This window comes from Ziziphus jujuba, chromosome 10 (assembly GCF_031755915.1).
Source record: "Ziziphus jujuba cultivar Dongzao chromosome 10, ASM3175591v1".
Lineage (NCBI taxonomy): Eukaryota > Viridiplantae > Streptophyta > Magnoliopsida > Rosales > Rhamnaceae > Ziziphus > Ziziphus jujuba.
Window position 1 is genome coordinate 18,750,912 of NC_083388.1, and position 15,774 is coordinate 18,766,685.

The following is a 15,774-nucleotide window of genomic DNA, read 5'->3' on the forward strand; positions in this document are numbered from 1 at the left end:
ATTTAAATGAAAATTCAGTCCCTGTACTGGTCCGATGGGACTCATTTTTAATACAATCCTTATACTGATATGTAACTGGAACTGGTTACATTTTTTTTTAATTAATTTTATTTTTCAAACTTAAAAGTTAATCATACATTGAATTTCTTTTCTCTTTAGATAATCATTTAAAATGCTATTTTAAATAAATTTATAAATTTTGTTAATGGTGGCCTCTAATTGATAAATAATATATATATATATATATATATGTATATATATTTTTAAGCATATTGAAATATTTTACATATGTTATAGATATATTTATTAAAAAAAATGGTTTTAAAAAGTTGGAAATAATTTCGTAAAAAGCCCTTGTATCTTTATCTTTTAACCAAAATAGCCCTTTCCAATTCTGGTCCCAATTCCTGCCAATAACCCTTTCTTCCTCCACAATTCTCCAATTTTTTTTTCTTTGGGATTCCATTTCCAATCTTCCTCTGTGTTATTCACCATTTTTTGGTTGTTTTCTGCTATCTTTAACACCCAAAACCAGTCCTCGGAACTCTTTTTTTTTTTATTTTCAAGGCTAAACCTCTGCCACTCCAGGCCACAATAGACCTCTGAATCAGGGAGCTAATTAAACGACGCCGTTTTGTCACCCCTGGCGGTCCTGCCTTAACCGCTGCCGGGATATTATTGGGTTTTTCTATTATTTTATTTTTCTATTATTTTTATTTTAGTATTATTATTATTTTGGGGTTTGGGGTATCGAATTTATTGAATAGGTTTTAATTCAGCTTACTCGTATAATTTTTGGACTTTTTTCATGGGCGATCTTCAACCTTGTGTGTTGCCGAACCCAAATGGAGACATTTTGGGGGAAGATCGCCTATGCACTTTGCCATCCTCGCCGCCACTGCCGGTTTCCAATCCCGATCCCGAGTCGATCGCTGCGGAATCTTGGGCCATAGCCGAGGCGACGACCCAAGAGATAGTTTCTTGGATTCAGCCCACTCTTGTTGCGGACCAGAAGAGGAAGAACGTGATCGATTATGTACAGAGATTACTTGGATATTGCATTGGATGTGAGGTAACACGATCAGATAAAACACTTGTTTCAATTCGTTTTATGGGTTTTGTGCAACTTTTTGGGATTGTATGACAATCTATGTGAATTAAGGATGTTGGTTTTTTTTGGGTTTTTCTTCTATAATTTGAGCCATTTTGTTATCCTTATGTTATTGCTTCAGTGTTCATGCTATGATGTGCCAGCTTGGTGTTTTTTATTTTTTATTTGGTTTCTTTAGCCGAGTGATTTCTAATTGATGGTGGAAAAATGTCTATTATTTCAGTGTGTATTAATATTTGAGAAGTGAAGTAGTGATGCGCATTGACTGTTTAATGACAAACTTTGAAAGTCATTATTTATAGCAGTTTGACACAATAGGTAGCTGGCATTCGAGTACTTATGCGTGTAAAATTTTTACCTGATGGGGTGGTGTGTTTTCAAGACTGATGAGGTTGAACTGCAGCTTAGGAGAGGATAGCCTGTTGCAGAGGCTAAATTTAATTTATACAGTAAAAAAGTGAGAAAATGATTGGCTAAACAAGTAAGAGAGAGTAGTTAAGGAAGCAGTACTAATGGCCGTATCAATGTTTGTGATAATCATAAATGTAGAGTTTGATCTGTATATATATTTAACATAAAAGCATTTTCACCTTCTTCTTTTATCTTCCTTGGGTATGGTTGTCTTTTGAATAATGTTCCTTAGGCCTGTTAGGAACTTAGTTGCATTACTGATATGGGTCGTGAAGTTTGGATTTGGTTTTGAATCTCTTCATGTTTCTTTAAATGGAAAGTTATGTGGAGGGCTTCAATTTGATGAGCTATTTGAAACTTGGGGGAGGTTGATCTGTATTTTTTTAAAACTAGGATTCTTTGTTTGAGTGATTTTGTCATTTATTTTTGACTGGTTTTATGTGGGCATCATTGATGTTGGTGGTGCTGCTCCTTTCCATTTTATGAAAGTGCTTAAATATCGAATTTGTAGATTTTATTGGTATTATCCTTTCAGGTGTTTCCTTACGGATCTGTTCCTCTAAAAACCTATCTTCCCGATGGAGATATAGATTTGACTGTCTTTCGCAGTCCAAAGATTGAGGATGCCTTAGTTTCCGATGTTCATGCTGCTCTGAGGGGAGAGGAGCATAATGAAGCCGCTCCTTACAAAGTAAAGGATGTCCATTGCATTGATGCAGAGGTTCTTTCTGCCTTGATACTTATGTTGTAACTTCACTCCAGTTGATAAACTTTTCAATCCATTAAGCATTAGAGGTGCACTGTTGCATGTGTATATGAGCATATAAATATCTCTGTTTTTTCTACTGATTTAAAATTTCCATTTATGACTTCTTTCTTAAAGAATTATATTTCTTCATAAAACATCAGAATTAGTTATAGTTTCCGCAAAAACACATCAGGTTATTTTCCACATATCGAATCACATCCATACGGTGGTAATTCGCATAAAAGTTGTGATTTTCGATGAATCCATTCTTACGTTATAAGGTATACTAACAATTGTTTAAAGACTATGCTAGAACACTTGGAGTTAGTATTTGCTTGCTTTAGATGCTAAGTAAAAAGCTTTTTTGACCTTTATAAGCAAGCTTATAAACAATCATATGTTAACTTTGCATCTTATTTAAATTAACATTCCTAATCAATCCATTTTTTCCATGGTTCTTCCTTAAATTTTTGGACAAATGTTATTAAGCCTAATTATAATAAGTTTTTCCTACTATATATTTCTTTTAAATGTTGAAAACTCTAACCCATATTGTAATTATTCATACTGGGATTTTATGTAATTTAAGTGCTAGACATTAATTTTAAAATTGTAATCTCAATCATTTTCAGATTCTAACGTAATCACAATCTAGTTTAGAACTGACCCATGGTAGTCTTCATACTTACTTCCCAATATCAATCTTAATTAAAGTCTTTGAAGAAATCTAGAAGCTCATTCTCTTATTGGTTGTATAGTGAATTAAATAAATAATATTTTGTTGCCTTCATAAATTTAATACAAGTTACTGTTTATTATTTATTGGTGCTCTTTTGCATGCAAGAATCTCCTTAAGAATATTAGTACGCCAGAATCCTGTGGCCACCCTTTTTGAAGCATTTCTTACTAGCCCTAAATGGATCCCATGTCAATCTATATAAACAATAATTTTCCCTTACACCCAATTAATATGGTTCAAGGTCTTGTAGATTTTTTATTATTCCAAACTATTCTACTTATTAATTATAGTAATAAATACTAGACTATAGTCCACCTAACCCATTCTTTCCGATTATTTGGTTTTTCTTTTGTAGTTATGCCTTATGTTTCACATAAGACTACAGTACTTGCCTTTTTAATGGTATCAAATTTTGCCTACTTAATTTTTTGATTCTAATACTGAAAGCTTTGTGTTACTGAGCTTTGAAGCCCAAGAGTAAGGCTTGAAATTTCTTTGGACTGTTCTAATGGTTAGCTTAGCTTGGTTTTTGATATACCTCTTTTTCTTTTTCTTTTTTTGACACATTTTTTTGTTAATAATAATCAATCCATTGTGAATCTATATGCTTGACATTGTTCAGAACTTTTGTTTGAAAATCTGTACAAGCCATGAATACTCTCTCTCTCTCTCTACATATGTAAATATCCTTAGAATTTTGAATCTTTAACACTGATCTAAAAAGCATCAACCTACCTCAACCAGTTGTGCTATCAACCATAGCTCTGATTTTTTCCCAGCTCATATATGTATGGAATTTGCCTTAGTCTATGACTTTGAAGGAGAGTTAGTGCAGTGGTTTAACAAGAATTTAGAATTTGAGAACTGGTGGTGTATGAATAAAAGGTTTAAATTCATAAATTTTGTCAAAGCATAGAAGTGGCTTTTCTCAGGAGTTGGACACCTGTTTAGCGTTTGTCCACTTTATTTTCTGTTAAATTGTCTTCTTTCACGAGTCGAAGAATAAGCACATAAGCATAAGTTTATCCCTATTATAGCTTTTTTGGGATTTTGAAATATTTTAGGGAAGCAATGGAATATGGATCAATAACTAGTCATCTTCATGTCCTATGCTTTTAAGCTAACTATTAACTTTGTTAAAGATTAAATTTGTTCAAATGTGAAGGCTTCATAATAATCAAGGGAGAAGCCACGTGATGCTGTTTTCTTGGTGCTAGGGCATCTAGGTTCAGTTAAAATTTTAAGATTTTAGAAATTACTAGACTCAGATAAGACTAAATGAAACCTGTATTCTTAATGATGATTAAATATTAAAAATTAAAAATATTGAAGCGTGATAGACTTAGATATATGTTATTGTAACTTCTTTCAATATTGTTGTTCTTCGAAGATCCAAGTTTTGCTACTTTTGTTGGGATCTCATGCTATTGTTCGACTGTTTTGTAACTGTTCATTTTCTATCTGTGTCCTTATTTTATTTGATGTGGTGGGTTTTAAAATATTGGAGATTATGATGGCAGGTTAAGCTTGTGAAATGCATTGTACAGAATGTAGTAGTAGATATATCCTTCAATCAGTTAGGCGGACTTAGCACACTATGCTTTCTTGAACAGGTATAAACATTGTAGACCTTTTAAGTTTTTTACCCAATACCTATGGTTAACAGACTTTGATTTTTAGTTATACATTTAAAAGTAGAATAATAAACCCACTAAGCTGTGATCTATGTCTTCACATTACTTATGCTGTTTGTTATGCAGGTTGATCAACTTGCTGGCAAAGATCACCTTTTCAAACGCAGCATTATTCTTATAAAAGCCTGGTGCTATTATGAGAGTCGTATACTTGGTGCCCACCATGGTTTGATTTCAACATATGCTTTGGAAACATTAGTCCTCTATATATTCCACCTGTATAATTCTTCTCTAAATGGCCCTTTAGTGGTATGTACTGTTATTAACTTTCAGTTGTGCCCATTGCATAGATTTACTCAACCATCTAATTGTGCTTCCTTGTATAATAGGTTCTATATAGATTCTTAGATTACTTCAGCAAATTTGATTGGGACAACTATTGTGTAAGTTTAAATGGACCAATATGCAAATCCTCCCTGACCAGTGTAGTGGGTAAGAAATATTCTATTGTGTTGTGATGTTGGATATCTCCAATTATAATTTCCTGATCTCTCTCTCTCTCTCTCCCTTCCACCTGCCCTCTCTCTATTTGCAGCTGATCTACCAAAAAACAAGCGTGATGATCTGTTGCTAAGCCAAGAATTTCTCAAAAATTGTCTGGACATGTTTTCTGTTCCATCAAGTGGGCTTGAGACAAACTTGCGAGCATTTCCTTTGAAGCATCTCAATATAATTGATCCTCTGAAAGAAACCAACAACCTTGGTCGTAGTGTCAATAGAGGTCTGGCTCATGCTCTCTCTTCTTATTTCTTGTCCAGCGCTAATAATTGTTGGCTTCTTTTGCAGGTAATTTCTATCGAATACGCAGTGCTTTTAAATACGGTGCTCGCAAGCTTGGGTGGATTCTTTTGTTACCTGGAGAGAAAATAGAAGATGAGCTAAAGAAGTTTTTTGCAAATACTTTGGATAGGCATGGTAGCAATTGCTGGACTGATCTTCAAAAGTCTGCCATTGCTTCTGACGTTGGAGTTTCAGAACACTTACCACCACCATCACAATCAGAAACATTGTCTGAAGAAAAAAACTTAATTGTTGGTCATAAGATACAAGTCACTGAAGCTACATCTGGACTTCGACAAAAACCTGATAGCCATGTATCAAAATCAGTTTTCTCGCTTGTAGTTCCAGAATTTGGTTGTAGTCTTGATGGGGATGTCTATGGTGTAACTTCTGGAATTCTGGGTGCTAGAAAGACAAATGGCTCAACTGAGTTGCCTGTGAATAATCACTTGCGCACAACAGTTTCAATTAGCTCTGATCACTCACATCAGATTTGTTCCTCAGACTCGTGCGGTGAAAAAGGGAAGATTGAAAATTTGCACTTTGTTGAGGGAGTGGCTCCAAATTCTGCCATCAATGGAATGCATTTCACTTCAAAATTGGAGGACAAAAGGAAACATTTATCTGCTAGCAACCTGGCCTCATCATGCAGTAATGGTTTGGACATCGGTTCAGCTGTCTTGAGTGATGTCACTAATGTCTCAGAATTTACAGATCATGTCGAGAGTCATATTGCAAGCATCTCTGGTAGCTCTAGAGGTTCGAAATTCTTGTTGGACCTGAACGGGGATTATGAGAGTCACTTTAGGAACCTTCAATATGGTCAGTTTTGCCATGGTTATGCCATATCAGCACCTGTATTGCTCAGTCCCCCCTTGTCACCTCAGCTACCAAACAAAAGTTCATGGGGAACAATCCACAAATCCCTACAGTTTCCGCAAAATTTCAATTCCGAAAGTAATAGGAATGTTGTTGGTTTAGGACCATCACAATTTTACCCTGGAAATCATTGCAGTCTTCCCTTTGTAGTTTTCGGGGAAGAAAATAAAAAACCACAAGGAACAGGAACATACATCCCCAATGCGGTATTGTCATTTGTATATTCTGTACAACAATTTATTTGGATTAACAATTCTATAGATCTTTTATTTCATTGTCACATTAGTTATGTGATTAGTTTTCCATTGAATCATTATATACGTGTATGCTCCATTCTTGCGAATGTACTATTGTTGACCTCTATAGAAGTATAATGTGCTCTTATATTGCAGAGTTCTCGTCCCATTAGGGACAGGGCATTGCCTGGAAGAGGAAGGAATCAGGCACCAGCAAGTCATGCCCAATTGCAGAGACACACTCGCAATAATGGTTCATCTACGGCCCCACAAGAGTTGACCTCATCTGCAGAATGCAGGAATGAGCTCTCGCAAGCTGAGTACCCAGTTTTACGCAATGGAAAGTCTGTTTCATCGGATTACCACCAATCTCAACTTGCCATGGGGGAGTCTTTCCACCCAAATGCTTATACCCACCCATCTGAGACACTTGAGCATGCATCCTTGTGCTCCCAGACATGGCCATCGTACTTGCTGGAAGGAGTCCATCGGCCGGAATCTGGCACTTCAAATGCTTGGGAGTCTGCTTTGAGCCCAGTGGCAGTGGAGGTGCAAAGTTTTGAACCATTATTGGTTGTTGATCGTGAAAGGTGGTGAGATTTTTAGTTTGGAAGTTTTCTTTCAGGATTGCAATATATTATGATATATGTGGCTAATAGCTGTTTCTTTTCTTTTCCCTTAAAAGAGCTATATAAAGATTGCTTTCCTGTTTGGTTTTTCAGGGTTGATAAGCAATCATACCATCTTAAAAATGAAGACGATTTTCCTCCACTCTCCATCTAAGCAGCTTCAAAGGACAGTTAATACTGTAGAAGAATGAAGACTGATAATATTTTGCAGATGCTAACATGCTAGATATTTCTAATAGCTGAGGTTCCCCCAAAAGAGACGCAGTTTGATGTTGGTACATGTAGAGTAATTTAGGAAAATACATAATGTACATTGTGTCGTTCATTTTCAAAGTGTAGTGCTAGTCTGGGCAGCTCGTGTTCGGTGATTGTATATATAGGGTTTGATGCTCGGCACCTAAATTTTTGTCTCCAAGTGTACACATGCTTTAATTTGTAGATTATGTTGCAATGAAAGATTTTGATTAGTACAATGTGGTAATGTATCTTTCGGTTATTATATTATATGACTCCTTGTTCGTTTGGGAAAATGAGCACCTAAGCGATTATGACCTATTGATGATTAAAGGTTAAATACAATAAAGCTTGGATGTAATTTAGACTTGGCAGCGAAGCTGCAACTTTGGAGGGGCTTATAATAAGTTATAATGAAAATTGAGTCTCGCAACCATAAGCCATCTATAATTGAAAAGGCTTAACAATGCATTATATATTTGAATTGACATTCTAAACTCTAATATGTGTTTGTTTTTATTTGGGGGCTATTCTTTCTAAAACAAGGTGAAATGAGTTCTTTAGGTTTTTACTTGATAAAGTTCCAAAACAAAAGTAATCAATTTAGAAAAATTTAGTTTCATAGGAAACATTCCCAAATTGAACTACTCAAAATCTTCCTTTGGAACATAATATACAAATTTTATCATGTGTACACTTGGAAACTCAAAATTTAAGTGCCGTGCATCGATCCCATGGCATACAAGATCTCAGACGAGGGCAAACCAACAATCACAAAAATGTACATTACGCATTTTTCTACATCATTCTAAATATACCAACAGCAAACATCCTTTTTTGGGGAATCTCAACTATTACCAAAACCCTAGCCTCTTTGCGTCTGCAAATATTATCAGCGTCCTCATTCTTCTCCTGTATTGATTGGTCTTCGAAGCTGCTTAGATGGAAAGTGGAGGAAAGTCATCGTCATTTTTAAGATGGTATGATTGCTCTTCAACCCTGTGAAGACCAAACAGGAAACTAATCTTCAGACAGCTCCTTTTGAGAGAAAAGCAAAAGCTATTATTAAGCCTAATAAATACATTGCAGCCACTGAAAGTAAACTTCCAAAACAGAAATCCGATCGAGTATCACCTTTCATGATTGTGACCCAATAATGGTTCACAACTTTGAACTGCAAGTGCCACTGGGCTCGAAGCAGACTCCCAAGCATGTGACGTGTCAGACTCAAATTGACAGACTCCTTCTGGCAAGGGTGATGGCCATGTCTTAGGGCATGAGGATCCATGCTCAAGTTTCTCAGATGAGTGGGAGATAGAATTTGAGTGGAAAGAACCCCAGGCAGAAAGATTAGAGTGGTGGCAATCTGATGATCCAGACTTCCCATTGCCTAAAACTGGGTATTCATTTTGAGAGAGCTCATGCCTGCATTCTGCAGATGAGGTCATCTTTTGTGGGGCAGTAGAAAAGCCGTTATTGCGAGTGTGTTTCCGCAATGGGGCATGACTTCCAGGTGCCTGATTCCTTCCCCCTCCAGGCAATGTCCTGTCCCTATAAGGAAGAGTACTCTGCAAAATACATAAGCAAGATATGGTCAAAATAAAACTTAACAAGACTGAACTATTTGCATGTAAAATGATTAGACAGAAGACAGAACAACATATAGATAAAGGGCTCATGGATGAACAGATTTATGGAATTGCAATCCAAATATATTGTTCTATAGATATTAGAAATGACATTACCACATTGGGGATGTATGTTCCAGTTCCTCGCGGTCTTTTATTTTCTTCCCCAAAAGCCAAATTGAGAAGACTGGAATGATTTGCAGGGTAAAACTGAGGTCCCAGAGCAATACAATGTCCATTACTTCGAGAACTGATATTCTGTGGAAACTGTAGCAATTTGTGGATTGCTTCCCATGAATTTTTGTTTGGTAGTTGAGGTGACAAGGGAGGACTGGGCAATGAGGGCAGTGATATGGCATTCCCATGACAGAGCTGACCATATTGAAGGTTCCTAAAGTGACTATCATAATCCCCACTTAGGTCCAATAAGAATTCCACAATTTTAGAGCGTCCAGTAATGCCTGTGATCTCTACACGATCCATATTTTCTGAAACACTAGCAACATCACTTACACATGCTGAACCAATAAATTCTATGTCCTCACAATTAATGCACGGTGAGGCCGGGTTGCAGGTTACAGTATGATTCCCCTTGTGCTCCAACGTAGAAGTGACATTCATCCCATCAACAGCAGAATCTGCAGCCAGTTTCTCACCAAAATGCAAAGTTTCCATCTGCCCTTCTTCTCCACAAGAGCCAGAGGAAAAAGAACGTGAATGGTTGGAACACAACGAGACTGATGTGTTTAAGTGTCTATTCACAGGGAAATCAGTAGGGCCATTTGTATTTCTAGTACCCAAAATTCCATAATTTTCATGTTCTTTCACATCCCCATCAAAATTACAGCCAAATTCTTTCACTACATGATGGGAAACTGCTTTCAATATGTTTCTACCTAGTTTGTGTCTGAGTCCAGAGGCAGCTACAAATCCTTGCATCTTAAAACCAGTAGTAGAGTCTACAAAGTTCTTTTCCTTGGAAGCTGTATCTAAACATGATGATGAAGATACATTTTCTGAAACTACATCAGAACCAAGGGAGGAATTTTGCACATCAGCCCAACAATTGCTTCCATGCATATCCAAAGTATTTGCAAAAAACTTCTTGAGCTCATCTGCTATTCTTTCTCCAGGTAAAGAAAGAATCCAGCCAAGCTTGCGAGCTCCATACTTAAAAGCACTACGTATTCGAAAGAAATTACCTGAAAATAGCCAACAATTATTACAATTTGACGATAGCAAACTTGATAAGAGGAGAGAGCATGAAGCAAACCTCTACTAACACTGCGCCCCAGGTTGTTGTTTTCTTTTAGAGGATCAATTATATTAAGATGCTTCAGAGGAAAAACTCGCAAGTTTGTCTCAAGCCCACATGATGGAACAGAAAACAAGTCCAAACAATTTCTGAGAAATTCTTGGCTTAGCAAAAGATCATCATGCTTGTTTTTTGGTAAATCAGCTGCACATAGAGAAAGAGGCAGCAAGGAGAAGGGAAGAGGGAGAGAGAGATTAGGAAATAGTAATTGGAGATATCCAACATCACAAATACAAAACAATATCTCTTACCCACTATATTGGGCAGGGATGATTTGGATATTGGTCCATTTAAACTAATACAACAGTTGTCCCAATCAAAGTTGCTGAAGTAATCTAAGAATCTATACAGAACCTATGACACAAGGAAGCATAATTAGGTGCTTGAACCATTCTATACTCAAGCACAACTGAAGGTTGACAATAGTGCATACCGCCAAAGGGTCATTTAGAGAAGAGTTGAACCGGTGGAATATATAGAGGACTAATGTTTCCAAAGCATAGGTTGAAATCAAACCATGGTGGGCACCAAGTATACGGCTCTCATAATAGCACCAGGCTTTTATCAGAATAATGCTGCGTTTGAAAAGGTGATCTTTACCAATAAGGCGATCAACCTGCAAAACAAGCAGCATGAGCAATGGTATGCCATAGATCACAGCTTAGTCAATTTTATTGTTTTACTTTTAAACGTATGAAAACTACGGTCATCAAACAACATTAGATGCTATAAAACATACAGATATGTCAAGAGCTAGAATACAAAACTATAAAAATAAACCATTTTTCGGTAACATTTATGCTTTTTTTTTTTTTTTTGGTGAGAGAGATCAAACATACATGAATGGTAAATGATTACTATGATAGTCATTACAACTATAATGGTAAATGCCTTAAAGGTTTCTCTTATTTTTTTCCTTTAATCTTGTAGCTAGTTTTCTTTAAGCATGCAATTAGGCTGCCTAACTATCATTTAAAGCACAGGCCAATTATACACAACTAAAGTAAAACTTTTATTTGACTAGGGGAAAAAAAAGTAAAGACTTCAAGTAAAAATTGAAAGCCAAAAACCAAAAATATAGACATTACCAAACAAGCTGTAGATAAACCAGGGGCAACCAATAAACCAATGGAAAAAAAGCATACAAACATGATACTTAAGAGACTAACATGTCCATACCTGTTCAAGAAAACATAGTGTGCTAAGTCCCCCTAACTGATTGAATGATATATCTACTACTACATTCTGTACAATGCATTTCACAAGCTTAACCTGCCATCATAAACCCCAGTATCTCAAAACCAGCATCAAATAAATAAGTAAGCTAATAGAAAATGAACAACTAAAGAATAAATGCATCAATAGCATGACAACCAAACAAAAAAAGCAACTCTTTGATCTCTAAAGAGGTCGAATATTGAGAGCAAAATATCTACAACATATAAATCAAAATCAAATGTTATATCTTAAACAACTGTTGTTAGAAACTCTAAGAAAATTAACTACAGAATGAGTTAATAAATAGAATGATAACCAAACAAAAATAGCAACAAATTGTTCCTAAATTAGTAGAATATTGAAAAGATTTAAAATCATCTGCAACATATAAATCTAAATCAAATGTTATATCTTAAATAACTGTTGTTATACAATCCTAAGAAAAGTAAGGATTCTTCTTCACTAGAAATTTTCTGCTGGAACATAGGAAGAAAATAATAAGATAATTGGCACCAATAGAACCAACACAATCAGTTGTATACGAAATGCCACAGGAAAGAGGCTACAAGCTTATTAGTAATTAGACCACCGTGTTCATATGGAGAAAAGAGACCATGTAACTCTGTGGCCAATAATTAAGCTCTTAGAGTTGACACCATAAAAAGCTGCATGATTCAGATTATAGACCACATTTTCTGACACGAATCAGTTTCAGAAATAAAATATTTAATCTCAATGGATCTTATGAACTGTCACTAGTATGGGAACCTGATATATTTTGAAGATATATAAACATTTTAGAGAAAAGTCACACCAACCAATATACAGATGCTGAGGCATTACATGCTTATATATATATATATATATATGCAGCTAAGTGCAAGTCTAATGCTTTTGTATTGAAAATATTATCAACTGGAATGAAATTACAATATAAGTATCAAAATAGAAAGGACCTCAGCATCAATGCAATGGACATCCTTTACTTTGTACTGAGCAGTTTCATTATGCTCTTCTCGCCTCAGAGCAGCATAAATATTAGAAACCAACGTATCCTCAATGTTTGGACTGCTAAAGGCAGTCAAATCTATATCTCCATCGGGAAGATAGGTTTTAAGTGGAACTGACCCGTAAGGAAAGACCTGCAAGAATTATGAATAAAAAAAATAAAAATCTATACACTCATATAAGAATTTCAACATAATGGAAAGGACAAGCACCTCCAATTTCAGTGACTTACAGATAAAACAACACATCACTAAATATCAGCTGAACAATAAAATCATGATTTTGTGAAATTGAAGATGAGCCTTTCTCAAGTCTAAATGGCTCAGCAGAGTGAAGCCCTCTAAGATTTTCCATTTTAAGAATAATATAATATCTTCATAATAAGAAAAAAGATCACGGAAAACAAACCAACTTTAGGAACATCATGTAAAAAAACAACCATACTCAAAGGATAAACACACGAAGACTATCGAAGTTAAACTTGACAGTTAACCTAATCAACAAATTGAAATTTTAATTTCATTAGACAAAAAAAAAATATATATAAATATATAATAATAATAATAATAATAATAATTACCAAACTCTTCAATTAGATCATAACAAGCATTGATCACAGCCTTGTTAATGGTTCCTTTAGAAATATCTGTTTTGCTTAGTATAATCAGATTTCTTTTTTCTTTTTCTTTTTTTTTAATTTCTTTTTAATTTTTTATTTTATTTTTCAGTTTAGTCCATGCAAAACTATCATAAGCATTAGTTCAACACTCTTATCATTCTTGAAGGAACACCACCTCATCATACAAACACTGTAACCAATTGAACTCGCCCAAAAGCCCTCATTCAACCAAACACTAAGAAAGTGTTTTGCATAAACTTTTTATTACCTGACATCCAATACAATGTCGAAGTAGTCTCTCAACATATTCAATCACGTCCTTCCTCTTCTGGTCCGCAACCAGAGTGGGCTGAATTCTATAAACTATCTCTTTGGTCTTCTTCTCTGCTATCGCCCAAGACTCCGCGCTTATAAACTCGAAATCCGGGTTGGACGCCGGCAATGAAGGCGACGACGGCGACGGGCACAGACGATCTTCCCGGAAAATGACTCCATTTGGGTTCGGCGCGGGACAAACTTGAAGATCGCCCATGGATATAAACCCAATTGCAAGAAACTAAAATATAGCACCAAAATAAAGCTACCCAGAAACCCAAAAAAAAAAAAAAAGAAAAAAAAGTACAGAATAATACAGAGAAATTGAGATGGGGAAGAAGAAAGGTTATGGCTTTAGGAATGGAATTGGCGAAAAATGAATGTATAGAATGAGATAATGAAAATCCCAGAAAAGAGAACTGTTTTGGGTTTTGATTTATTTTTGGCTCTGGTTCTTCGATTTTTTTTTTTTTTTTTTTGGTTTTGTTTTTTGGCTTTTCGTTTTCTGATTCCTGAATTTCTCTTTTTTTGGTTTTTCTTCGTTTTCTCACCCAAAAACCCACCAAAGCCTCCTTTCTGAGACCGTGGTGGTGGGTATGATTTTCTAACACCGTTACACGTCGGCCGCGACAGGACACGACGCGACGCAACGCGAAAAAAATATCCTCGAAAACTCGAAAAAAAACATAAAAACAAATCAACCACCGAATTACAAATTCCCACTGCCCACTGCTTTTTCTTTTTTCTTTTTTTTGTTTTTGTTTTTTTTTTTTTTTTTTACTTAATGGATATTTCGGATAAGACGACAGCGATAGGATGATGACGACACTCGACTTGGGATTCTCAACGTCGTCGTTTTGCTTTATCAAATGATAAATCCTACTTTTCCCATAAAAGGTCGTGCAAAAAAAAAAAAAAAAGAAAAATAGTAAAGACAAGCAAAAATAAACGTACAAAGTTATATCATATAGAATAGGATTAAATACCTAATATTTTGAAGAAATTCGCTTATGCCTCACTGTGATCCTATTTAATAAATTCGTGAACAATATAGGTAATAATAAATATACATATATATATATATATATATATTTTTTTTTAAAATCTCATTTTTCTTATTGATTTTATATGTATGAAAAAAATATGCAGTTTTTAGAGAAGAAAATTTAAAACATTATTAAATATATTGTATTGTTGTATTATTCAAATGAAAAAAATATGTATCTTTGAAAAATAAATAATGTTAAATTTTTTCTTCTTTTACAGCAACATAATAAATTGTATATAAAAATATATTTTTTATTTTATTCTTTTATCATTTTGATTATTTAATATTTTTTATTTTTTACTATATTAAACTATTATTATCTTGCAAATAGTTATATTTTTATCATATATATTAAAATAACTAATTTTAATCTATATATTTAAAATATTTTTTCAAACATATTATACATGCACATATCGAATCCATAAATATTCTATTTAAATATTTTTGGGCCAAAATTTTTTTTTCATAATTTTAAATAAATAAAACAATTTATACATGTACTTTTTTACTTTTCTATATTTAATTAACTATGGTAATGATCACATGTAATAATTTACAAGCCTCATGCTAAAATCCTTTCCCCCATTCGATTAAAAAAGAAAACAAAAGAGTTTGTCCCATTGAGGATTATCTTTAGTGGTACTATTATTGATGTAATAATTAGCAATTATCTTTATTTATTTTTTAAGCTAAAAATTAAACATGGAAAATTAGATTCATAATGGCAACAAATTAAATTACCATGTAAACGTATTGATTCAACTGACAATGATGATAAATAGTATTTTTTTTTAATTTTTAATTACAATGAGTCATTGAATTTATTAATTAAATTTTGGTTAATTATCTTCCCAAGAAAAAAAAAAAAGTTATTGAAGTCATCTTCTATGAGTTTTTAGGATATTGGTTTTTTTAACATTCATGGTAGTCTTGAATATGATCAAAGTTATAAATTCTTGCATACAAATATGTGTATATATATATGTTCTTCAGAATGGAATTTACACGATTTTAGAAAGAAAATATATATATATATATATATATATATATTTTATATATAGAATAAAATTATATTGCAAACCATAGATATTTACGATGATTTTTAAAAAAATCATTGTCAATATAAAAAAAGTATTTATACAATTTTTTTAAAAAACCA

At 34.1% G+C, this 15,774-nt stretch overlaps 1 protein-coding gene and 1 pseudogene across 2 annotated transcripts; one reads left to right on the forward strand and one right to left on the reverse strand.

The window, feature by feature from the left end:
* The first annotated feature begins 318 nt into the window (after positions 1 to 318).
* Positions 319 to 7,700, forward strand: LOC107411447 (uncharacterized; annotated as a pseudogene).
* Positions 7,701 to 8,100: 400 nt separating this feature from the next.
* Positions 8,101 to 14,309, reverse strand: LOC107411448 (uncharacterized). 2 transcript variants are annotated; one of them, XM_048468435.2, is made up of 9 exons: positions 13,518 to 14,309; positions 12,579 to 12,764; positions 11,584 to 11,676; positions 10,838 to 11,020; positions 10,656 to 10,758; positions 10,363 to 10,548; positions 9,207 to 10,291; positions 8,596 to 9,029; positions 8,101 to 8,499 (listed from the first exon to the last, which is right to left on the reverse strand). In XM_048468435.2, exons 1-9 carry the CDS (start codon positions 13,779 to 13,781, stop codon positions 8,400 to 8,402), a joined length of 2,634 nt encoding a protein of 877 aa, XP_048324392.2. In that variant the 5' UTR covers positions 13,782 to 14,309; the 3' UTR covers positions 8,101 to 8,399. The 2 variants fall into 2 exon arrangements, with proteins under 2 accessions (XP_048324392.2, XP_048324393.2); XM_048468436.2 differs by lacking the exon at positions 11,584 to 11,676.
* Between the last annotated feature and the right edge of the window lie 1,465 nt (positions 14,310 to 15,774).

Bases quoted from the DNA above. Each gene is read 5' to 3' on its own strand.
- LOC107411448 (XM_048468435.2), bottom strand. From the start codon at position 13,781: ATGGGCGATCTTCAAGTTTGTCCCGCGCCGAACCCAAATGGAGTCATT. The intron at 10,549-10,655 runs GTAAGAGATATT...CTCTATGTGCAG, and splicing joins ATCCCTGCCCAATATAGTGG to CTGATTTACCAAAAAACAAG. The intron at 8,500-8,595 runs GTGATACTCGAT...TTCTCTCAAAAG, and splicing joins TTGGGTCACAATCATGAAAG to GAGCTGTCTGAAGATTAGTT.